A 25449-nucleotide genomic window follows, 5' to 3' on the forward strand; every position below is an offset into this window, starting at 1 on the left:
AATTTAGAGATCAGTAAAAAAAAACATTCATTGCTATAGATCCATAATGTTACCTAGTTCTCACTACTACCAGAATTTTCACTGTCCTTTCATTGGACATGGATGCATACCCTTATTTTTTCCAAGTGTGGGCAATGGGCTACATAGCCAAATTGAAATATAAAAGTGACCAGAACTGTTTTTCCAGTCTGATTTGAAATTTAGCCTGTGTGGTCTTCTCGCAATATCAGTGCCAGCAAGTAAAAGTCTCAGTTCAGCTCTTTTACAATATGGATGAAGGCAGCCTCCATCTTCCTCAGTCTTTTTTTTTTTTTTTGGTATCATTAATATACAATTACATGAACAACATTGTGGTTACTAGATTCCCCCCATTATCAAGTCCCCACCACATACCCCATTATAGTCACTGTCCAACAGCGTAGTAAGATGCTATAGAGTCACTACTTGTCTTCTCTGTGCTGTACTGCCTTCCCTGTGCCCCGCCCCCTACATTATGTGTGCTAATCGTAATGCCCATTTTCCCCCTTATCCCTTCCCACCCACCCTCCCCAGTCCCTTTCCCTTTGGTAACTGTTAGTCCTTTCTTAGGTTCTGTGAGTCTGCTGCTGTTTGGTTCCTTCAGTTTTTGCTTTGTTCTTATACTCCACATATGAGTGAAATCATTTGTTACTTGTCTTTCTCTCCTGGCTTATTTCACTGAGCATAATACCCTCTTAGCTCCATCCATGTTGTTGCAAATGGTAGGATTTGTTTTCTTCTTATGGCTGAATAATATTCTATTGTGTATATGAACCACATCTTCTTTATCCATTCATCTACTGATGGACACTTAGGTTGCTTCCATTTCTTGGCTATTGTAAATAGTGCTGTGATAAACACAGGAGTGCATATCTTTTTGAAACTGGGCTTCTGCATTCTTAGGGTAAATTCCTAGGAGTGGAATTCCTGGGTCAAATGGTATTTCTATTTTGAGTTTTTTGAGGAACCTCCGTACTGCTTTCCACAATGATTGAACTAATTTACATTCCCATCAACAGTATAGGAGGGTTCGCCTTTCTCCACATCCTCGCCAATATTTGTTGTTGTTTGTCTTTTGGATGTTGGCCATCCTAACTGGTATGAGATGATATCTCAATGTGGTTTTAATTTGCATTTCTCTGATGATTAGAGATGTGGAGAATCTTTTCATGTGCCTGTTGGCCATCTGAATTTCTTCTTTGGAGAAGTGTCTGTTCAGATCCTCTGCCCATTTTTTAATTGGATTATTTGCTTTTTGTTTGTTGAGGTGTATGAGCTCTTTGTATATTTTGGATGTCAACCCCTTATCAGATATGTCATTTATGAATATATTCTCCCATACTGTAGATATGGTGTCCTTTGCTGTACAGAAGTTTTTTAGTTTGATATAGTCACACTTGTTCATTTTTGCTTTTGTTTCCCTTGCCCATGGAGATATGTTCATGAAGAAGTTGTTCATGTTTATAGTCAAGAGATTTTTGCCTGTTTTCTTCTAAGAGTTTAATGGTTTCATGACTTACATTCAGGTCTTTGATCCATTTTGTTTACTTTTGTGTATGGAGTTAGACAGTAATCTAGTTTCATTCTCTTGCATGTAGCTGTCCAGTTTTGCCAACACCAGTTGTTGAAGAGGCTGTCATTTCCCCATTGTATATCCATGGCTCCTTTATCATATATTAATTGACTGTATATGCTTGGGTTAATCTCTGGACTCTCTTTTCTGTTCCACTGGTCTATGGGTCTGTTCTTTAGTCTTAAGACATGGAAAGTATCATCATGTTACAAGTCAGGGGCTTTTATAATGAGTATTAATATAATTACAACTCAGTTTCCCTTTTAATAAATCTAATATTATTACTGGTACTGCTGATCAGGACAGCCTGAAGCTCTGTAGAATTCTTTTTGCCTGATCTTCACATTGCTCCTTCCTGTGAAGCGTCTATGTAAAGCGGAATCTGTGATAATGGGTCTCTAGTTTCACAGTTCTCTAGAACTGGGTATTCAAAATCTTGTGAGTTATTTGTGTTGCACATGATGTACATTGTTTCTGGATCTTTCCTTTCATGTGCTAATAGCTCAAAAAGTTTGCTAATCTCATGAGTCATTCTTTGTGGTATAGGAGTTGATAATTTCGATGATCTCTGACCCTGTCCTTACACTTATCTTGGAGGATAATCTAAAGTTCATCCTCTGAAGTCAGACCTATCAGTCACCTTTTTTCTGTATTACTGAAGCTTTCAGACTAACCTGAGCCTACAAAATCCCTTATGACCATCATATACTTACTCCAAAGAGGTAGTACAGCATAGTTCAAGGGGTCTCAAATAGTTTTATGTCAGAATCACTTAGGAAGCTTAAACTGCTAGTGCCTAGCACTCTGTCTCCAGACAGACTGATACGATAGCCTCCAGCCATGTCTGGTCATCTGCAGTTCAAACAAGCTCCCTCTCAAGATCACTGTTGGTGCTTCCGCAAATAGTAGCTCTGAGAAGCTCTGAGCTCTTTTTCTGCTTTGCATGGGCACTCTTTAACCAAGCTCTCTTCTTTCTTTCTTTCATTCCTTCCTGCCTACTTGTCTGCCCACATCTCACCTACCTCTACTGAGTATGGTGCATTGCTCAGAGAAGGCAGAGACAACACAATATACTCTTATTATACACTTGAGGAATTCTCCGTCTATATTCCCTTCATTTGTACATTTAACTCGTCAGCTCTCTACTGTTTGAAGCAGTCATAGTCTGACGTGAAGAAGTATGTATTCTGCCCCCCTCACAGAGCTTTGGGGATGAAGCCTTCTCAGAGCTTGGTTGTTGTCTCTTGCAGTCAACCCTGGCTCAAGGGAACACTTTTGAGGTTCAGAGAATTAACAAACTCATTTCTCATCAGTTTACAGTGCAGTCGGTACAATTTTTCAAGAGGTAATATTGTGATCCTAGCTGTCTGTTCTGACCTTGAGTTAGATGAGGCTGTATTTCGCCAAACTTGTTTGAGATCCTGTTCTAAGATCAGCTTTCTTATTTTGGAAGTGGTGTATAAACCTGTTGTTTAATGTACGTTATGTCTCATATTTTCATTACATTTATAGATATTTACGAAGTTCGACCACTACTCCCTTTTCCACTATATTTCTCAATTCTTTTGCATTCTTTGCCACAGAATGTACATATGGCTTTTGCTAAAATTTCCTCAATATCTGTCAGAATACTACCTGATGAAGTTGCCCTTGGTTATCTTTTCTGTTACACTGGCTGACTTACCTGACTTTCTCAGCATGCCCTTCCAGCATCACCAGAACAGATCTGATTTTTTTTTAATCCTTTTTGTAAGGTGATTTGATATTAAAGGACATTTCCTTTAAACAGTCATATTCTGCTCAGACAGGACAGTCTTCATTCCAGATTCCCTTGTGAGGTTTGGCATATAAATGGCTTTGTAAGTGGCCATATCAAAACTAAATTAGTCACACAGTAAGTCACAAGACTTTAAAGTGTCTACCACTTAGAATTGGGGCTCTTTTTCAGAAACACAATCTGACCAGGAAAAGATATCTCCCAGCTTCAAAAGTCTCAGGCTGCTCTGCTGAGCTGACTGCCTTGGGCTAATAGGTACAGTGGGCTAGGGCCCTTTTGAGGCGGTGACAGAGGAGTACTCCGGGGCTCCCGTCCTTGTTCTAATTGCCTGAAGGCACAGAGTCATCCCAAGTAAGGGAAATTTGGGCTAACCATATGGAGGAACTGTCAGTGTTGTCTTTGGTGATCTCTTAGCTGGAGAACTTGATGTTTTTAGGTTTGGAGAAGGGTGCAGACAAGAAGGCTTCCCGAAGGATTAGCTATCCCAGGATTTTTGTCGCTCTTGACGCAACAGGAGGAGGAGAGTGGGAAGGGAGTGGAGTGTGTGCGTGTGTATTGTGCACGGTCGAGAGGGTGTCCTGATGCCTCTTTTTACCCCAGTTCTGGATGTCCATCGTGGCCACCACGATGCCCATACCCTGTGGAGGCTTCATGCCTGTGTTTGTGCTGGGTAAGTTCTGATGGGAAGCCGGGGTTCACTGACAGTTGCAATCTAGGGTACTGGGAAATAAGGAAAGGCCTGGAAGACTGGGGGCTTGTAGTTGGTCTTACTGCCCAAGGAGGGATTGTCCCTATAAATGGAGAGGAAAAGGAAATTGGCTCTTTCAATACCACCCTTCCTTTGGTCTGCCCTCTAGGAGCTGCATTTGGAAGGCTCGTAGGAGAGGTTATGGCCTTGCTCTTCCCTGATGGCATCTTATTTGATGACATCATCTACAAGATCCTACCTGGGGGATACGCAGTAATTGGTGAGACACGTTCCACCCTGTAACCCCGAATGCCCACACTCAAACCTTCCCGTGACATTGTCATTCCAGGATATGCAACATGGTTTTAATTTCATGCTATTTAATTCAATTTTTATTCAAATCAACCTCTGGCTCTGACTCTGAATAGCTCTTGTTGAACACCTTTGAGCCTTAGTTTCTTTGTGTAGAAAATGAATTGTGGGGGTTAAAGGAGGTAGTAAAGGTGAAAGCACCTAACATTGTGTCTGAATATTTGGTAAGCATTTTTTATGTCCTTCCAAAGAATCATGGAAACAATAATGTAGGTAACTGGCTTGGATACTCTCAACGTGCAGATGTGTTAATACTGATGGGACATAAGAGCATGTGATTAAGAGCTAAGAAACATGGGCTCTGGGCTCATCCCAGCCACGTGTCACCTGGATGATTAGGGATCAAGTTAGCTGCCTTTCTTTGCCTTAGTTTCTCTATTCTAGAATGACTTCTGAGATACCTCATCGCCCTAACATTCTGAGAATCTGTGGTCTTCTTTTTTCAGTAACTCTCTAGTCCCATCCAACCAAAAACCATGTCCAGCACAAGTGACCGATATAATCCCCCAAATTATTATGCCTCTCTCCTCCCTCCACACTTCACCAAAATCCTCTAACATCCAAGGCCATGCCTCCCTCAGACACAGAAGCACTAACCAGCTTCATTGTGCATGTGGTGACCTTACTCCCCCATCACAGTCCTTCACACAAGCCTCCTGCCTCAGTCAGCCATCTGCTCTTATTCCCCATCTTAAAGCCTCAGGCAGCACCCCCCTTCCTCCCTGAAGGTCATTTCCCAATATGCATATCTCCTGCGACAGTTTATGTTCTGAAGTTTATTGTGTGCACCATCCAGTAGAATCATCCTTCCCAATATTTCCCTTGGGTGACTTTTTCTTTTTCCCTTCTCACATATGCCTTCCCAGCATCTTTGCTCCTAGATTCTCTCTCCCATACTTAAATAAGAAATACAGGTAATGCATTAGGCAGTATTTTATTGGTGGAAAAACATAACCAAAAACAAGTAAAACAGATTCTATCTTCGAAGAGTTTATAGAATCATAACATTTTAGATCTGCAAGGGACTTAGAACTTATATGACCCCTTGCACCTTAGAGATGAGCCTGGGATTCCAGAAAAATTAAGTTCTATTCATACAGTTGAGAAAAGAGTAGAATCAGGATCTGATGCAGGTGTCATTGTTCCAAGTCCACAGCATGACCCTTGGATTTTGACTCTCTTTGCTCATAAATTGTTGGCAACAAAAACTGAGGTCAAAGTAAAATGTCACAACTGTGTTTTAAAAATGCTCAGTTAAAAATAATCCACATTTTCAAAAGCAAGGAATAGACAGGACATCACTTTCTTTATTTTATAAATGAAAGTTTGGGCACACATAATGATTTTGTAAACTGCCAAAGGTCACCGAATGAGATCAAGATGATGGTTTGCTAAACATTCAGCGTTCTAGCCCCTGCTCTTGATAAATGGTTACCTCAGGAGTATGGCACTGACCAGGGCCCTGTCTCCCCATTCGGTGTAAGTCCTGTGACATCTCATGTGCCTTCCATGCCAAGAATGGCAGCCCTAACCCACCACTCCACTCCCGTCTCATTCTAGGAGCAGCAGCGCTGACTGGTGCAGTGTCCCACACAGTCTCCACAGCTGTGATTTGCTTCGAATTAACTGGTCAGATTGCTCACATCCTACCCATGATGGTGGCTGTTATCTTGGCCAACATGGTGGCTCAGAGCCTGCAGCCCTCCCTCTATGACAGCATCATCCAGGTCAAGAAGCTCCCCTACTTGCCTGACCTTGGCTGGAACCAGCTCAGGTCAGGGGCACATGCTGGAATGAGTGCAGATGTGATGGGGTCGAGGTGGGAGGTTCTGAGGTTGAGATTGAGATTAGGGTCAGCTTTTGGAAACACTGCTTTTCCTTAATTTCATATTCCCCTGGACTTCATAAATATTATGAGTGATCAAATGCATGGCACATTCTTGGGAGGAATGGAAGGGACAGGCCTATGGGCTAACCCCCTATGCTTTCTCCCTACATAGAAAAAAATTTTTTTCCATCCATAGCAAATTTACAATCTTTGTTGAGGACATCATGGTACGTGATGTGAAGTTTGTTTCAGCCTCTTGCACCTATGGGGAGTTACGAACCCTACTTCAGACCACCACAGTCAAGACTTTACCACTGGTTGATTCAAAAGGTTAGTGGAAAGGAAAGACAGACTCCTGAGCTTGTGAAATGAACAAGGGTTCCACAGAGGTGGAGGAGGCACTGTGGTGTGGGCTTGTCTTGAGGGACCACCCAGCCTGCTACAGAACACCCAGCCTGTGCTCTTAGGGAACATGATCATCTTCCAGGAAAGAAGAACAGAGCCATAACCCAAGCACGAGAGAACAGTTAAAAATCCAATTAAAGAAATACAGTGGATTCTCATCAGTCATTTTAGTTAAGCTCTAGAAAGCTGTCATAAGCACTGAATTAGGAGACTATATTGAACCATTGCTCCTAGAGGACAGCGTTAGGGTCCCGCAGTCTCTGGTCACCTTTTCTTAAACTAATCAATGCATAAACTTGTTTTATGTCTGTTTCTTTTTAAAGACACCTTACTTAATATATATTGTTGACTCATTAACATTGAACTCTCATGGCCAACAGAGCTGTAACAAAGCTTACCTAGCACAAGTATTTTCTCCATAGGGCACAGTACAGCCGGTTTAGGGGCGATTTTAAACAGCAAAATCACCAGCACAAAACACAAAAATGTGAAAAAAGTGGCACTAAATGGGCCATGAAAAGACCCCTTGTTTACAATATGAAAGCTGAGACAAAAAGGCCGAGCATCACTTTGTTCAGCCTCCCCTGGGGACAGGTGCGTGGGGTGACTCCCGTTTTATGCTGCTCTGTGCATGTCCAGGACTGACAGTGAAATGGCGCACAGTGAGGACTGATTTTGAGTTACAAATATACTCCAGTCAGTAGGCAGATTTACGAATAGGAATCCATGGATAATGGGGCTCAGCCGTAAACCTTACAACCCCTTACGTGGTTCTCTTTCCTAGTCAGCTAAATGAGGGCTGTTCTTTCACAGCCGCCTTGAGGAGCAGATGAAACTGTCCAAATGAAGGAGAGAATGGTTTTAGTAAGCAGCAATTTCACACCATCACTTCCTTCACCATCCTTTCTGCCCACCTTTGGCGCATAATCCTGCTTTGTATTATTTCTTATTGTTATTGATAGATCTGTATCTTTCCTCCTTCACTAGATTGGGTATTCCTTTGAGGGCAGAGACTGTAACTGCTATCTCAGACTCTCCTTATAGGTATTTACTAAATAGTAAATAAACACTTGCCTAATGTTTAAATTAGCATAATAGAGAAGAATCGTGTAGGGCTATTTGGTGCCATTAAAATTGTTAGTTCAGGTTTCAGATAATCAGAGTATCCAAATTGCTCTAGTTAGATTAGTTTTAACATTTTTCTAAATCCCAAATGCCTTTTCAGTGGCCCCTAAAGCAGTGGCTCTTCATTGGAGCAGAGGCACAGCCAAGAGGTGCAGGGTTTTCACAATAATGACTGAGACTTAAAGATAAGAGTTATTTCAATAACACTGCTGCAGTTTTATGGCCTTAAACTTAATGAAAGTGTAAATTATAGTAGCAGAATCTCAATAAACATATAAAAGACCTTGCCAGGAAAAGTAGGCATTTTGTTTATATCCTAGAAGGACCCAGCGTCTTTAAGCCGTTAAACATCAGATATCTCTGAAGAGGTCTTTCAAAGTATATTCACATCATCTCAACCTATATGAATGGCTTTTGATGTTTCTTTTTTTGGAGACAGGGCTGATTAGCTATTTTAATACCAAGTTTACCTATTTGCAAACAGGCTATACTAGGGCTGCATTAAAATAAACACAAATTAGCACCAATTAGTATACTATCAACTGGGTCTCCCAAGTGCTAAATGGGTGAAATAAAAGGGATTCAATCTTGGAAGATTTTTGAAATGAGTTTTTAGGAAGAGAGGATAAAAGCTGAGAAGAGAAGCAGAGGCTCTACCGGGCCGGACAATCCTGCCGAGAGGGCGGGGAGGGGGAGGCTGAGCAGGCCCTCAGGCTGAGCTTGGCTCTCCCCCAGAGTCAATGATCCTGCTGGGCTCTGTGGAGCGGTCAGAGCTGCAGGCCCTCCTGCAGCGCCACCTGTGTCCTGAGCGGAGGCTGCAGGCAGCCCAGGACCTGGCGAGGAAACTGTCCGAGCTGCCTTTCGACGGGAAGGCTCGGCACGCTGGCAAGGGGTGCCACGGCGTCTCACCCCAGGGCCGACGGGAGTCCTTTGCCTTTGTGGATGAGGACGAAGATGAGGAGCTTTCTGGGAAGCCTGAGGTGACTGACTGGGAAGGGCCAGGGGAGCAGGACCGATGTGGGACAGGGCAGGTAAGAAGAGAGGAGTGGGTCTGAGCACGGAGGAAGTCGGGGAGCCCAGGGCCTGCATCCAGGCGCTGAAGGGGATGAGGCTGCCGGTGATGGTACTGATGAGAATGCAAAGGGACATGGGGGTTCTGAACTGGGGAGGAAGAATACGATCAGACAGATTTCCCACAACACCAGCTAGTAAAGGCAGGAGAGCGTTAGGCAGCCACTTCTCCGAGCCTGACCATTTTTACTCTTCCTTACAGCTGCCTCCTCCTCCTCGCCCCATTCCTACTGCTCCACTGCCCCCCGAAGAGCCCAATGGGCCCCTGCCTGGCCACAGACAGCAGCCAGAAGCACCAGGGCCTGCGGGTAACGATTCTCCCACCGTGCACCCTCACGCATGCCTATGGGTCATCTCTGGGCTCCCCACCCTCTGGGCTACCACCCTGAGGAGGAGGCATGTCAGGAGGGGTGCCTATTCACGGAGTCGCCATATCATTGTCCCAAGGAGCAGAGGCAGGGCTGACCCTTAGGAAGGTACAAGAGAGGTGCCTGTGGAGGTGGAGTACCTGGGAACTTCAGACCTCCTGTGGCACAGTGTCAGCGACATTTAGGCATCCCTGGCCATTTTCTCCCAGGGCGGATATTGCTTTGTTTCCATTTCCTTCAGGTCACAGACCCCCCATCTTTCGGTCCCTGCTGCGCAGCTTGCTGGGCAGAGCTCACCCCATGAAGAAAACGACCCAGGTGCAGATGTGTGGCGGCAGGTGGATGGGGAAAGGGAGCTTGTCTTAGAGGCGTGGGAAGCCCATGGTTCTTAAATCAGGAGGGGGGAGCCCCGCCAAGGAGAAGTCTGAGCAGGTGGAGGGGTGATGAGTCCGAGAGCTGGCATGTGGGGCCCTGGCCGGGGAGAGGAGGTGAATGGCTAACGGAATTATAGCCACTCTGGGAAGAAAAGGGAAGGAACTGGGACTTATGTCTTTGTCCTCTAGGATTCAGTGGATTTAGTGGATAACATGACGCGTGAAGAGGTAAGTAAAGGAAACAGCAATCTGGGGTGGATCGTTCTGTCAAAGGGAGATACTGCTGATTCCTTTCTGTCCTCTTGATTGTGCCGTTGTTAAGACTGAGATGTGAATCTAGGCCGGAAAGCATTTTCGGAGGTTGGAAATAAGGTGTGATTATGGAAAGTGTTTTGGGCATGGTGCTCAGAGGTGGGGGTCACTTCTTAGAGGACAGTTTTGTCCCTCAGTGCATAGATGGACCATGATGCTAGGATGAGCCTTAGATCCTTTAGACACCGGAGACTTTCTGGACCAGACAGAAGCTCTGCAGGAAAGATGCTTTACCTGAAGAAGAATGTACCAGGTGGCCGGCCCTTACACACACCAACAGCATTAAAGCGAAAACGGGGAAACCAGTGCCTGGTGGAGGTTACTTCGCTGCATTGACCTGGGTCCTGGGACAGTGGACAGCTGAAAAATGCCAGCAAATGAGATTGGGAAGAAGTGTAAAGCAAGGGCAGATATTGACAGTGGTGCCTTTTTGGGACAAATGCCTATTTCCTGAAAGAGGTAGTCCGAGAGAGAAAATCCAGCACTGAATGGGCTGAGTTTGCGGAGTGAACAGAATGTGGAGCAGTGATGAGGAGCAGGCAGCTGAGCGGTATTGACCAGAACAAACCCTGAGGTTGTGCACAAGCAACGAAATCCATTAGCAGCCATCACGTCTGGTGAAAGCAAATGCAGGCTCATTGCAAAGGCTCAAAATGTACAGCTTTAAAAGTACGTAGCTGATCAAAAAACTACAAAAAAATCTAAATAATGGATATTATTTTGACATGAGCATCTTATCAGACATTCAGAAAAAATATGAGCTGAAAATTAGAAGTGTTAGAGGGTTGGAGGAGATGGGGAGTGACGAGAAAGGAAGTCCTCCCCCCTCCCCTCGCCACCCTTCAAAACGCACACACTCCTGATAAATGACTGGAGAAAATATCAACTAGAAGAGCACAGAGGAAAAAGGACAACTCTTGCTTCTACCCCCAAGCAGGAATCAGACAGGTCATAACTTCAGTTAACGAATGCCTTGCGAGGGGGCCAATACCAATAATAAAATATATTTTATACATGCCAAAGAGAGAAAGCCAGCTAGTTGACCAGTGTGGCTATTTATTGACTGCTGGAAACAAAATGCAACCAAGGGTAAAAAGAAAATAAATCATACATTTTTAGCTTATGTCTTTCCCAAATAAGATTTTAGGCAGCTACCAACTCCTGTGAGACCCGTTAAGATATTTTGAAGGGATAAGATCCAACAGGAGTCAATACTCAGGATATTTTGGTTTTCACACTAGATCAAGATGACACCAGTGACAGTATCAAGATGATACAAGATGAAATAGTGAAAGAATTCAATATAGGTCACCAGAAGCCCTTGCTATGACTTGTTTAAAACTTAGCTACTCTGTTAGGAGTACACACAGTTAGAGCTTCAGTTTATGAGTGGGGCTGAGCTTTCTCAAGGAGGGGCACACATGATACCCCTTGAACCAAAGCTGGGAGCTCCTGGACCATGACTAGCAGTCAAGGTCAGAAGCCCAGCTCCACCTTTGTGTAACTTGGGCAAAGTCGTTAAGCCCTGTGTGCCTCTGTTTCCTCATCTATAAAATGGAGATAATGGTGGGTGAGGACATGGGGAGCAACTCAAATAATGCTTAGCGCACAGAAAGTGCTTGGCACATGTGCCCTGGCAACGGTTCTGCTTTTGTTCCTTAAGGGGAGGCAGAAATGGAACGAGGGAAGGCAGGAAATGGTCACAGAGAGGTCTAGGAGGACAGGACCAACCAAACCAGGGCTGGCGAGGGTCTTGCCCCCTGTCCAACAAATAAATTGTGTCTACAACATACCTGCTAAGTGGTGTTCATCCTGTGCTGTGAGAGCCGGCCAAACCTGGTGGGAGCCTGTAGTCAGGGAAGGTGAGAGTTTAGAGGAGAGGAGAGCTTGCAGTCCAGAATAATCAGGAAGACAGATGGAGCCTGCATCACAGCGGACTGAGCACCGGACATGAGGACTAGGGGGTGCCCTTCTGTGATATTCTCTGTGTCTTGAGAGACTTGGACAAACAGAAAAGCAGAGTAGTACAGCGTTCAGAGGGTAGTGACTGAGAAGAGATTTCAGAACATTTTAGATTCATCTGTGACAGCTAGAGCTCTACTGGATTACTTGGCATCTTGGGGATTTTGGAGTGTGTCCCTAAAATCCAAGGAGAGTTGTCCCTGGTAGCTTCAAGCTACTGTCATAGACAAACCAAAACAACCACAAAAAAGGTTTTATTCGAGCCAGCTGAGTGCCATGTGATCCAGTACAGCTCTTCAACCCCAACAGATCTCTGTCACGATCTGCTGTGTAAAGGCAGATGCACAAGGTTTTTCACAGCTTGGGGCAGTCAGGACCACGGAGCACTCTCGGGGAGCTTACGTCTAGGCAGGGGTAAGACGAGCACCGGTAGAAGACTTCCCCATGTTCTGGTCGCATGTGCTTTGCCTCTCTGCAGCTCCTGTAGAACTCTGCTTGGCCTGTTTTCAGAAACGGCATAGACCATGCTCAGTGAGGAATACATGCGGGGAGGGGGAATCAGGCTAGAGCAGCCAATGTGGGGACCGGAAGGCAGGTCTCACGGGAGCACTGCACAGTGAAGGAGTAGCGGGAAGTACCACTGCAAGACCCGCTGGAACTAGCAAGTGTCGGGGGCACTGGGGGTTGAGGAGTTGGAGAATAAGGCGAGGTGCTCATTGCCTGAGGGTGAAGGTTGACCTGGGGCCCAGTGAGGGAGGCAAGGGGAGGGTGCTGTCCCCTGGGAGGAGCGGGGGCAGTCTAGTGGTCCAGAGGAGCTGTGACAGTCCATTGCATGTTGCAGCTTCTGGGCTGGGGCTCGGAGGGCTGTTCGGGGTCAAAGCTTCGGATCTGAGGTGATGGGGGCTCCGTGATGGTGGGTGACGGCCCCACTCTGCCTGGCAGATTGAGGCCTGGGAGCAGGAGCAGCTGAGCCAGCCTGTCTGTTTTGACTGCTGTTGTATCGACCAGTCCCCGTTCCAGCTGGTGGAGCAGACATCCCTGCACAAGGCAAGTCCTTGCCGCCCAACCAGTCAGGGCGCCCGAGAGGGCGGGGAGGTGTGGGGCCACTGCGCTGACCTGCTGCTCTTGGTCCGCAGACACACACGCTGTTCTCGCTCCTGGGCCTCCATCTTGCTTACGTGACCAGTATGGGGAAACTCAGGGGCGTGCTGGCATTGGAGGAGGTAACAGCATCGTGCTGATTGAGCGGTAGAAGGGGTGGGGTGGGGAGGGGCTGGTTTAACAGCTGGGAGGTCCCCCAGCCTGCCCTATTGCTCACGCACAGATTAGAGGTGGGCAGGGATTGGGAGGTGGGGGCAGCCAGGGCAGGTGGAGAGGCTGAGATAGGCCATGGATGGCACGGGCTTGGGGTGAGGGTTTCCTAGGGCTATACTCTGGAGGGCCAGGAAAGAGGGAAGGGACAGGATGTGGCTGAAGGAGGCCTGAAGGTCCCTAGGCAGCAGGTTGTCGGGGAGCTTGAGATCCGGCTGCTGCAGGGGCTTCTTGCCCTGCTCCTTCCTTCCCTTTTCCTGTCTTCTCCTGATTTCTCTCCCTTGTCGGCCTTTCTTGAGGTTCCGTGTCTTCCCACTCCTTGCCTTACACCGTCTCCATTCTTCTCTCCTGTCCGCTCCTTTCACACCGCCCCATCTCCTTCCTGTTCCCGACTTTGTGCCCCCTCTCCCTTTCTCTCCACTCTCCAGCTGCAGAAGGCCATTGAGGGCCACACCAAGTCTGGGGTGCAGCTTCGCCCCCCCCTTGCCAGCTTCCGGAATACAACTTCAACTCCCAAGAACCCTGGGGGTGTGCCGCCTCCTGTAGAGACCTGGAGCCTGCCTGAGGGTGGGCCCGAGGCTCCTGCATCCCCGGAACCCCCAGTGCCATCCCCCTCCCCAGAGCCCCCGAGCTCCCTGGCACCAGCCCAGATGGACAGTGAGCTGGAAGAGCTGGAGCTGGTGGAGAGCCCGGGGCTGGAGGGGGAGCTGGCTGACATCTTGCAGGGCCCCAGTGTGCGGTCCACCGACGAGGAGGATGAGGATGAGCTGGTCCTGTGACCACTTCTGAACCTCCTCTTCAAGATGGCTGAGAGGCTGGGCCAGAGTGCCGGGGTGAGGGGAGAGGACATGTCCTCAGGGTGGGGAGATCACACCTGGGAATTTGTAAATGTGAGAGTGGTCATCTTAGAGGAGGAGTCCGAACTGGGGCAGAGAGTGGCCTCGGTCAGTCATTCAGACCATGTGCCCCGCCACCCCTTGACAGGAAGGTGCCTCTAACCAGTGAAGGGCTTTGGAATTCCAAGTTCCCCTGCTGCAGGGGTGGGATCCCCTGCCTCTCTGTCTCCCCTTCCGCCTCCAGTCTCCCTGTTCTTGTCCCAGCACCTTCCTGGCCTCGCCCACCTGTCCATCATTTTCCAGCAGGAGTCAGGGGAGCAGTGAAGGGAAGCCCAGAATGACTCTCACTGTGGTGATGAGGCCACCTCATGGTGGCCTCACTGACAGGCCCCAGAATGCACCCACAACCTGTCTACACCCCTTCTTTCAGAGCACCCCTGCCCTGTCCTCCCACCTGCCCACATCCATCCCCATGATTGGCTTCCAGGCTCCACCCTGGCTCCCACCATCTGTTCCTAGGCAAGGGGGTTGGTGTCAGGACGGGAGACCTCTTTGATGCTTCCATACTTGGGCAGTCACATCCCTGTCACCCCAAGTCAGCAAAAGGGCGGCGACGTTAGCCTACCTTTCCTGCTAGGCAATCCCAGTTGCTCTGAGCACCTAGAAGCCCTTGCTTCCACACCCAAGGCTTTGCTCCCTCCCTCCTATTATGCCTGTGTTGTTCTGCATTTGTGTTCCCTTTCTGACATCTTCCTCCTCCTCCTCCCCCCCACTGTGCCGTCTCCATCAGCCCCCAAAAAAGACACTCATAGTCAAAGGTGCCAACACTTTGTTTAGTGCCATTGAACACAGCCCGTAGCCCTCTCCAACGTTACATCGCTTCCCTCTTCCCCCTCCCGAGGCCAAGAGAGAGAGGCTGCGACCTGAGGAGGGGGACTGGCAGTGGGCATTGGTGCCCATGCCCGTGTATATAATCTATAATATTTATATGTATATTTATATATAATTCTCTCTGTAATATATATCATAGACTCTCTCTTGGGCCTGGGGTGGGAATGTCACATTAAGAAAACATGCTAAGACTGGCCATAAAAATGGATATTCCCCAGACCTGGAAGACGGAATATGGGATGTATGTGTACATGGGGGCCAGGAGGTTAATAAACTCATTCACCAAGATTCCCTCCTTAACACAAGGATGAGAAGGAAGGTTCAGGAGAGGTGGGTAGTGGAAGGGGAAGAAAGGAAGATTTGGACTTCCCTGTAATAAAGTGAATAAAAAATGAAAGTGCACCCCCCCACCAAAAGAAAACCATTGAGCAAGAGCAGTTTCATTCACAATAATAAAAAACAGCCCTGTTCTGGGACTGTTGTAAAACGTGCCGCACAGCCTTTAACCCCAAGGAAAAGCAGCCCTCCCCCACCCCCCAACAGCCTCTTCCTGCACATGCCCCTTCCCACCCCCTAAAATAGGCTATAAGCAAACCCCATGCACCCTGCCCTCAGCACCAGAGAAGCAATTCCTCCAGAAGGAAGAGTCCTAAGAGGGTCCCAGGCCTACTCCTTGGGTCTTCTGCTTCAGAACAGAAAGGCACCTCCTTGCACGGTGCAGACCGCCCCCCCCGCAACTTCTGGTCTGTGGCCATGCAGGTGCCCCTGGGGTGCTCAGCAGCTTGCCTGTGAGCTCTGCCAGGTCCCCAGGTGTAGCCACCTTTCAGCAGGGGCCATCTGGCTTCCTGGGGGAAATGAGGGAGGAAAGAACGCTGCTTGTCTACCTTTCCTAACTCCATGGGACCCTGAGCAAAAAGAAACTGTAATGAATGAACCCACTCACTGGACTGGGTGTCCGCTGTGGTCTGGGGGCAGAATACGGAGTCCGAAGGGAATAAGACTAAGAGGCAATGTGTTGAGACAGTAGGTTGCACAAGGTGAGGAAATGGAGATCCCATGGGACGGGGGGGGACTGTGAACATACAGAACCCCAGAGACCTGTGGCAGGAGCCTAGGGGAAGGCCAGCAGCCAGTGCAGATAGCAGGCATGCAAGGCCACTCCCAGAGCTCCTGGACACGAGATCCTGGTGCCTCCTGAGTCAGGTCACATTATCAAACACAAGATACCTCAGACAGCTTTGGATTAGGTAAGTGACTCTTCACCTACCTGGGCTTACCATGCACACCCGTTGCCTCCAAGAACCAACCCCTGGAGAACCAGTCCTCCTCCCCCGGAAGCCATGGGCCCAGCCTCAGCTGCATTTCAGGAGCACATGTGCATGAACGTGTGAACTCGATTGGGGGCAGGGTCACCGATGGACAGAAACACCCAACTCTCAGCCTCTTCATTCCAAAGGGCAGAAGTGTAGGGCCTGGGGGTGGGGGCAGTTTGTGCCCAGGGCCTGGGAGAGGGTGGCATCACTGCCCTCCTGGCAAAGGAAGAAGCAGCAGGCCCCTGACAAAGTCTGGGTAGGATCCGGAGCTGGAGCAGCCTTCCTGCGGCTTGAGGAAAGGGCAATGAACCTCTCACTTCTCCCTACCCAGGGCTCCCACCACTGCCACGGGCTGTCCCCAGCTCCACAGCTGCGGCTGCTTCGCTCCACCCGCCCCCTCTGCTGTCACCGTCTCACTGAGTGTTGGGGCTTTATGTGCTGCACAGAATCCCCACCAGGATGGAGACTGGGTGTGGGAGGGCAAGCAGTTTCAGGGGCTTATGCCTCCCCCACCCTGTCCTGGAAGGAGGAATACTCGGATTCCCCTCTCTTCCTCCGTAGGAGGCCCTGGGAGGTGAGGGAGGATGCCTGTGAGGCCCTCCTGGGAGTCCTGGGAGGAGCTGAAGAAGGGGCAACAGGAGCCGAGTGCCCACAGCGAACAACCCACGCTGGGCCTGACAGCACCAGGCTCCTCCCTCGGCCTCCCTCCACCCTGAGTCCCCAAGAAGTTATAAAAATGTAGAAAAGGCAAAGAGAAAAGTGTAAACAGCTCCAAAGAATTAGGGGACGGATGGAGGGAAACACAGCCCTCATGCTTCCCCGTCTGGCCAGGCCACGGGCATTCTGGGGTCCCGGAGCAGGGATGGGAGGGGCAGAAAAGGAAGCAGGAGCCGGAGCAGCCAGCCCGGCGGGGTCCTTGAGCGGGGCCTTAGGATCCTCCTTCCAGCCGCGGGACAGCCAAGATGCCAGAACAAGTGGTCGGTTTGTTACTGGGCTCATTAGTGACTCTCTGGCCTTTGGGCGGGCCTTGATGAAGAACTATGTTTGTGCCCCTGTGCATCCCATCCACCACGTCCAACGCCGCCCAGCTCCTGATCTCAGAAGCCAGACTCTCCACCACTAAGCAGATGTGTCTTCAGGTGGCCTCCCCTGTGCCCACCCAGCCACATCCAACAGCCCCTGAGGTCTGTTCCTCATAGTAGGGATGTGCTGGGCCACAGCTACAGAAAACAGAGTTGGAGAAAGCAGGAGTGACACAGGGAAAGGAGGCGTTCAGACAGCCAGGCAAAGCTGGAAGACGAATCTGAGGATGAAGAACAGATCCAATCAAGGGCCACAGGTCGTGCTATACTCCTGTCCTCAGCAAATACTGGAGCTTCATCATCACAGACCTGGAAGCCCTTAGCCAAGCAAAGCTCATAGCCATCTGGTTGCCCAGGCCGGAGCTCCCAGACCTGTGGTTTCTACAGTGAAAGCCTGGTTAAAATTCCATCCGGGCCTTCCACGTCCTGCCGAGGACTGGCAGCTCCTGGGCTCCGCATGGTCTTCCGCTCGGGTCTCAGCTGTACTGCTGGGGGAAGGGAGGGGATTGTTGCAGCCATGCCCCTCAGGTGGGAGTGGAAGGTAGGGCGTGGAGTGGGAGGAAGCTAGTTGTTGGCCTCGCCCTCCTCCTCATCAAAGGACTGCACACCTGAGGATGTGACGTCAGACACCTTCCGGCTGAGAGCAGCGGAAACCTCGGGATCTTCCCGTGGGGAAAGTGACTCCAGGTCCCGGCATCCCGCATCCTCTTCCTCCTCAGGGGCCAATGGCCTCTTCTCCTCCTCAGCAGGGCCCCTTGCCAGGTCCACTGCACCCACCCCTGGGGCCCAGTCAGTGTCTTCCCCCAGCAGCGGCGGGGGCTCCTGAGCAGAGTATCCCGAGGCAGGCTGGGAAGGCCCCATTTCATGCAAGCTAGGCTGTGAGTCATCAAATGCAGGGCCAAGATAGGATCCTGTGGCTGGAGAGGCGATAAGGGACTGGTCACTTGCTTCCCAGGCATCCGATGAGCCCAGACAGTACATGCCCTGCGACACATAGGAATGAGGCCATCCATCCATGGGGGCTTGAGCGAGGGCATCTGTAAAGAGAATCATGGATGTGGGTGGGGTTGCAGAATACTCAAGGCAGTGACAATAGCACAAAGAAGTGCAGGTGAGACACAGCTGAGGGAGAAGAGGAAAGCTGGGACGGACAGAAAGCCTCAGGAGAACAGACACGAATGAAGTAGCCCAGACAGGCGGGAGGCCTCTTAGGCCTCAGGTGTTGGGTTCTAGATCTCACCCTGACTCTCCATCAACTCCTGGTAGTTGTCACTGTAGTTGCAGCCCAATGGCTCCTGGGCAGAGTTGACACTCAGATCTTCACCGTCCATGGAAGACCAAGCCATGAGTGTAGCCTCGGAGATGGCAAACTGTTCCATGACGCCTGGAGAAGAAGCAGTTAGTACAAGATAGTGCTGGGAACCCTTACACACATGCTGGGACAGAAGGACATCAGTGTGGCCCTGTTCAATAGAAATATAACACAAGGCACTTAAGCAATGTTCAATTTTCTAGTAGCCATATTAAAGGAAATTTAAAAGAAACAGGTAAAATTAATTTTATATCTTATTTAACCCCATATATATGATTATCTTTCAAAATATAATCCATATAAAAATGAGATATTTTATTCTTTTGTTCATATGAAGACTTTGAAATCCAGTTGGTATTTTACACTTACAGCCGATCTCCATTCAGACTAGCCACATTTCAAGCTCTCAGTAACCATATGTGACTAGTGGCCACTGTATGGGACAGCAGAGCTTGTATCGGAATCCAAGGCAAAATCGTGGGGGACTTCCCAGAAGGTCAGATTTAGGAAGGGCTTGGGGCCGGGGGGTCTTCTGGTGAGCTATTCAAAGGGATTGAAATTAAGGATTTCCAGAAGTTTATCTTCAGATTTTTTAAGGAATGATAGCTAGTCCTAGGTAGTCAAGGACAGAGGGATCTAAATGGGAGGGCTTAAGAGCAACAGAGAATTCCCCAGGGAGCATCATGGGGCTATCGGTCCACAGTGGTATCAAGTTGAAAGCTCAACGGATTGGAAAGAAGGGAGGGAGGATGGCATAGTGAGGCTGGGTAAATCTGGGGGGGTCCCATTTAGTCAAAGCCATGAGTTAGTTGAAGCTTGCATTGCTAGCCCTACACCAGCCCTCCATGGCTACATATCTGTCTCCCCTTCCTAGTGATATTTCTTCCAACATAGAGGTACCAACCTAGAGATACCTCCCTTCTCTTCTAGATCTATCATTCTTCCTAGGCATCTATGGAGACCTGCCACTAAGGCTCAGCCCTGGTTGTAGGCACACTACATGTCTGCCTCACACCTATACCACTTTCCTGGGACCAAACCTCTTGTGTATACAGCCCCCTCCTCACCCAGTCACTTGATCTTCCCTTGGTTTTCACAAGTAATGAGCCCAGGAAGTAAATCCATGACTGCAGTGTGCTGATGGGCAAAGGCTGGAAGAGATCCCCCAGGACTTTCTTTCTTTTCCCTCATGAAATGATATTACGAGTTAAGCCTTTGAGTCCAAGCCCCTGCCTTTCTTCCTGTACTGGTAATTCCACCACAAGGGAGGGAGGGACCTACAATCCCATGTAATTCCCCTCAATTTCTGAGACAATAATAAAAATAAGTTTGAGGGCACTTATCAGAATCAACAAGTCAAAGGACTTGAAGTGAGAGCTGATCCCGAAATTAAGTCATTGTACAAAAAGAGCCAATGTTGCCACAGGGTATCAGGTTGGAGGGTCAGTCTCTGGTCATCCCGAAAACATTCCCCAAAAGTCTGGGGAACACATACCTGCTAGGAAGCGTGCCTCTTTCTCGCCATCGCTGAGGTCAGAGTAGGCATCAGTGTCCCTGCGCACGGCCTCGTGGCTGTGTTGCGGCTGAATGGCTGGTGCCTTCCCCCAGCCCTGCCATTCAATCATATGGGCCACTCGGCCTTGGCCCATGGCTGTGGGCTTTGTCACATGGTCCTTCATGCTTCTTGAAATCCCTGAGGGGCCAGACATTACCCCACATTCTCTAGAACATCACACAATACTCATACCAGTTCCTCCCCATTAACTGCACCTGAGTCCCATGGGACCCCACACCACTGGGGGCAGGTGTGCCCTAGGACTCCATAGATGAGGGGCAGCCTGGAGGGGAGAGGCTTGACGGAGAGGGCAAATAGTTCACGGGTAGGGGGATGAGGGGCTTCGCCAGGCCTGGAGGAGCAGGGAGACTGAGACCAGGAGCCTGTGCGTAGTCCCATCAGGGTGCATCCCCCGGGCAGGAGTCTCACCTGAGAACGATGACTTGGCCAGGGCCCCAATGCCATAGGCGTTAGAGTTCCGCTTAAGCTTCGGAAGAATGGAAGTGGTATCCTCCATGGAGAGCTGGGATAGGGAATGTGGGAGGGGCAGAGGAATGGGAGGGCACGGGGCACTTTACATGTGGAGTCAAGTTCACAGTTCCCAGGAGGAAGGATCTGAGGTAGGGCAGGTTTTAAGGAGACATTATACCCAGGAGTCCCAAGGAGGCTTATCCCCCAACAGCCCTGGAAAGTTTGGGAGGGTGGGTAGAGAAGGCAAGGCTCACAGCACCTGGCGGCACCAAGGAGCACTGGTTCATGGGAGGTCTAAGGGAGAAGGGAAGGATGAGGAGGAAGGGAGGATGCGAGGATGCATGGGGAGGGGTGGGGAAGCCGCACTCACATTGATGCCATCCCAGGAGAAGTCGGTCCGGGTTTGCTGTGAGGAGGGAGGAAGAGTATGGGTATCCTTTCCAGGAATGCAGATGTCCTCCCCCCTCCCCCACAGGAACTTCCAGAAGTGTGTGAAGTAGGGAGCATTTTCCTCAGATTAAGGTGGGGAATGAGGATCTCTACATGAATCCTCATGTGTCAAACATTTGGCTTATATTTTGTATTTTGAGGAAAGTAGGAGACAGGCATGTTCTGTGAAAGTGTCAGTCTGAAGGAGGGTTTGGATGTTGTCTTGGAAGTTAGGAAGAAAACTGAGGGCCAGCAGCAGGGCAGCTTTGCTCGTGATGGTTGCTGGGGTCTTTAAGAGGTCCTCTGGTTGAGGGGCCAGCTGAGCCCCGGGGCCTCACCTCGGTGGACGGCCGGTGGAGGCTGCTCCCATGCAGTGAGCTGGTGCTGTCCATGTTGATTTGGTCGACATCCTTCAGGCCCTTCCAATCCACTGCAATCACCTCATTCCCTGAAGTGGCCAGAGGTATGTTGCTCCACCTTCAACCTCCCTATGCCCACCCAACACACCCCTCCTTGGCCCTAGGAATCCTGAGGCCTGACACAGGGGCAGGCCTCCAGATCCTTCCCTTCCCTCCTGCTACCCCTCCTTCTTCAGACTGCTCTTTAACATCCCTACTCACCCCAAAATTTTGGTAGAAGAAATCATAATGCTGAGCCAAAATAGTCAGGTTGAGCTCAACCAAGAATAGCACACTCAGAAAAAGTGTTATGTGGCCTTATTTGTTATTGTTTAAATGGAGGGGTCAGCAGCTGGGCTGTAGGAGGGAAACAGTTCTTCATTCTCTCCTGAGGAACCTTTGCGGGTCCTACGTGGGGGTGTAGGGGAGCTGCACTTTTCATCTGTTATGTTTCTACGAATGAGGGCGGCACGTCTCTAAGCTTTTCTAGGTGTAGGCATTATTATTTGTGAGGTGGGATGAGCGTCTCTTCCCTCCACTGGAGTTGGTGAACTTGACAGGAAGATTTGGTCGGGATAGAGGCAGGAATTAGGTGTATTCACCCAGAAAAAGTGAGAACCCAGAAGGCAAAGAGTGAGGTGGAATCACTTCACCGCCTGTTGGGAGACAAGTGATGGATTAAAGATGAGCAGAGGAGGACAGCGGGAAGAGAGAAGGGGGCTGTTAATCTAGGAACTAAAAGAATAGGAATTCAAGTCAAAGAGAAGACAGAAGACAATGGTGTGGACAGGGCTTGAGGCTGACTGGGAAACTGGGGGGCAGAGGAGGGCGGCAGTTGTTATGGTGAGACCAGAGCTCTCTGCAAAGGGAGAATGCCGGCAGGAGGGCAGGGCAGTGCCCTCTGGGAGTTGTGGGGAAGAACCACTTGGAAGTTCAGAGGGAGTCAAGCATCACATGGCCCTGAACCATCTGACTTAGAGATCCTTTCTACACATGAAGTCTTATGACTCTGAATTTAGGGTTAGGGGTCCACTCTTGAGAAGAGGTGAAATGAATGGGGTCTTGGGCATGAGGAAGCATTCACCATGCATCAGCATAGCTGGTGCAGAAGGAAAGGGTTGTGGTTAATGGGTCTGAGGGCAGTAGGACCCCTCCAAAGTGGGCCCCTTTCCCTTGGGGCTACTGGGGAGTGGTGAGATGGGTCAGACCAGACGCTGTGGCAGGGCGTGGCATTGGAAATATGGACCTCTGGGCGCAGACAGCAGGAATGGGGCAGGCTGAGAACCCCAGGAGAGGAGAGCTGGGGAGGGGAGAGGGGGAGAGGGGAGGGAGAGGTGGCCTTTGTGGAGGAGGGAGAGCTGAGTCAGAGCAGTAGGGGGCAGGGAGGGGAGGGAGAGAACCCGAGAAGAGGTGAAAGCAGAGGAGGAGGGGGGTATCCATGGAAATAAATCGAGTCTCAGAGAAATCAGGCTTCCGGAGAGCGAGTTTGTTTGTAATAATAATACGAATTATTCTCTCAGCCTGAGGTCACCGGGGCGTGTAGGTGGGAGAAATTAGGAGTTGGAATGGGTAAAATTGGGGGGTTGGGGAGGGAGTTGTATTAATGTGTTGAGCTGTGAGATTGGAGTGCGTGCACGGGGTGCGGAATAAAGGGGTGGTAGCAAGGGAAAGGCTGAGGGGAACGGGCGACTTGGAAGCGCCCCGCGCCCGCCGCGAGTCAAAGGTAAATAAAGAGACGCCCCGCGCGCCCGCCGGCCTCCGCCGACAGGTGCAGCCAGGTCTCCGGCTCCCGCGCCCGGCCGGCCGGCCCCACCCTCCTGGCCGCGGGCTCCGGCCCCTCTCCGCTCCCCGCCCCCCGGTGCCTGCTTCTTCCCCGCGTCCACCGGCTCGTCCCCATCCCTCCGGGCGCGGAACCCTTCCCCTCCGAGGCACCCGCTCATCCCGCCCCCGCCCTGGAGGGAAACTGCACGTGAACAAAGCGAATCGGGGGAGGCTGGAACCGCAGAAAAAGGAACGGAGAGGGAGAGAGATGGGGGCAAAACACCCAAGCCAGCGGGAGGCGGGGAGGAGCCCCAGGCTGGGAGCTCTTGGAGGGGTATTGCTCCAGAAACGGGTGGGGAGGCCAGGAAGCTCTGGGGAACGCAGAGTCGGGGCGGAGGGCCTGGCCGCGGAGGGTGAGGGACGGGCGGGCAGCGGAGAGCCGCGGAGGAGAGGTGATGGAGAGGGACGCGCCCGCGGGAGGCGGCGGGGGAAGCCGGGGAGACCGGAGCACGCAGGGAACGGGGAGGGATGCGAGCCCTGGGGGCGCGGGAGGCAGGCGGCACCGGGGAGAGTGCGGGCGCGGGCGGGCGGGCAGGGCGGGTGCCGAGGGGTCCCCCGGGCGGCGCGGAGAGCGGTGGGGGAGGGGCCGGAGGACCGGACCCGCCGAGCCGGCCTCCGCCGCCCCCGCCGCCGCGGTACCCACCCACGGTCCGGGAGCCGATGCAGCCCATGGCTCTGGGGCCTCCGGGCCGGGCCTCACCGACGCGCGGCGGGCGCCGGGGGGAGCACCGGGAGCCGCGCCGCCGCCCCAGCCGCTCTGCAGCGCCGCGGCTGTCTCCGCTCGGCTCCGCTCCCCCCGCCCCTCTCCATCCCTCCCCGCGGCAGCCGCCGTCGCCGCCGCCGCCGTCGCCGCCGCCGCCGCCGCCTGGCTCCCCCGCCCGGGCTCGGCTCGCGGCGGCGGGGAGGGGGCGGCCCGGGGATTGGCTGCGCGCGGCGCATCCCCGCCCCTGCTCTGACCCTGCGCCCCTCGCGGCGATCCCTCGGGAGCCCGCGATCCGCGGGGCCTCGGCGCCACCGCCCTCCGTCCGCCCCGTCCCTGCCCCTGCCCCACGCGGGGGCTCCTCGCCTGCCCCGTCGCCCCGCGCTCTGGGGGCTGGCGGAGATCAGGAGAATGTCCGCCTCGAGTCTCGGGAGCTGGGTGTAGAGCCCGGGGCCCACCCTTCGGTCCTGGGTGACCGATTTTGAGGGTCGGGGTTGGGGATGCTCACAGAGAAAGTGGGATGGGGGTGAGACTAAAGCCTGGTTGAAGGGCCTTGGCCGCCAAATTCCGCAAGCACTTGTTTTCATCCTGGGGCTACATCTGGGACACACACGGGAACGTGATTGGATACAGCTTTGGTTGCTGTGCGTTTCCGGTGCGCTGTTCTGTCCACCCAAACAGATCGCAAAGTCTTTGCAAGTGGATGGTGGGTTAGACGCTCGCTGGAAATTCGGGAATGGGTATGGAGTTGATGCAGATATTCTCCAGGCCTGATTGAGGATGGGAGAGAGAGTAGAATGAGGATAATTCAATCCTAGCTAGAATCAAATTAAAATGTCAGGACCTGAGGCTGTCTAGAAGGCATAGTTTTATACCAGTTTAAGTTTCTCGATCCTTGGTCTTCTCTGACAAATGAGAGCGTGCAGCCAGGAAGCAGTCCAAAGAGGCAGGATGCCCTCTGGCTAGGTGGAGGTGTCGGGTAGGTACCAGGGGCCTCCTGGGTTGGAGATCGATAGAGATCCAAGTGGCAAGAGCAAGTGGACACTATAGTTACAGCAGGCAAGAAGTGGTGTCCAGAAAAGTCACATGAGAAAGTGTAAGGAGACTTGTCTAAACAGACCCAGTCACCTAAAGTGTGAGAGAACCGAGCAGACCAGATCCGGTGAGCACACCAGATAGGGTGAGCGCCCGATGACAGAGCAAATGCTAATAATGCAGGGTCTGTTTGCTACCCACCTGCCAGGGGTTCCTGGTATGGGCATATAATAGTGAAATAGATTAATCTTATGTATGCAAGTTTTTAATCATTAGAGTATGAATGGGAAGCTAAGCTTTAAGGTGATAACCACTCATTCTGTGGAATCCCTAATGACAGGTATGGGAAAAGATACTAATAATCTAATTGCAGGTCTGGGAGATGGGATTATGGAGAGAGAACTGATCTTTGGTCTCTGTGC

General features: G+C 50.8%; 2 protein-coding genes across 8 annotated transcripts in view; one reads left to right on the forward strand and one right to left on the reverse strand.

Moving 5' to 3' along the window:
* Positions 1–14693, forward strand: part of CLCN1 (chloride voltage-gated channel 1) — a 29987-nt gene extending 15294 nt beyond the window's left edge. The window contains exons 13-23 of the mRNA XM_036926195.2: positions 3969–4038; positions 4226–4336; positions 5989–6202; positions 6453–6586; positions 8522–8766; positions 9060–9165; positions 9467–9543; positions 9789–9827; positions 12816–12920; positions 13010–13096; positions 13613–14693. Of these exons, the coding sequence (XP_036782090.2) occupies positions 3969–4038; positions 4226–4336; positions 5989–6202; positions 6453–6586; positions 8522–8766; positions 9060–9165; positions 9467–9543; positions 9789–9827; positions 12816–12920; positions 13010–13096; positions 13613–13963 (1539 nt within the window). The 3' untranslated portion in view covers positions 13964–14693. The remainder of the gene's footprint in view (positions 1–3968; positions 4039–4225; positions 4337–5988; positions 6203–6452; positions 6587–8521; positions 8767–9059; positions 9166–9466; positions 9544–9788; positions 9828–12815; positions 12921–13009; positions 13097–13612) is intronic.
* A 139-nt stretch (positions 14694–14832) lies between these two features.
* Positions 14833–24580, reverse strand: FAM131B (family with sequence similarity 131 member B). 7 transcript variants are annotated; one of them, XM_036926198.2, is made up of 8 exons: positions 24501–24580; positions 21412–21521; positions 21015–21050; positions 20603–20696; positions 20114–20311; positions 18547–18690; positions 17915–18343; positions 14833–17791 (listed from the first exon to the last, which is right to left on the reverse strand). In XM_036926198.2, the coding sequence occupies exons 1-8, from the start codon at positions 24577–24579 to the stop codon at positions 17688–17690; spliced, it is 1194 nt and encodes a 397-aa protein (XP_036782093.2). In that variant the 5' UTR covers position 24580; the 3' UTR covers positions 14833–17687. The 7 variants fall into 7 exon arrangements, with proteins under 7 accessions (XP_036782093.2, XP_036782092.2, XP_036782094.2 ...); XM_036926197.2 differs by having other exon boundaries at positions 14833–17794; XM_036926199.2 differs by lacking the exon at positions 24501–24580 and adding an exon at positions 23936–24117 and having other exon boundaries at positions 14833–17794.
* Between the last annotated feature and the right edge of the window lie 869 nt (positions 24581–25449).

This window comes from Manis pentadactyla, chromosome 7, assembly GCF_030020395.1.
Source record: "Manis pentadactyla isolate mManPen7 chromosome 7, mManPen7.hap1, whole genome shotgun sequence".
NCBI classification, from domain to species: Eukaryota; Metazoa; Chordata; class Mammalia; order Pholidota; family Manidae; genus Manis; species Manis pentadactyla.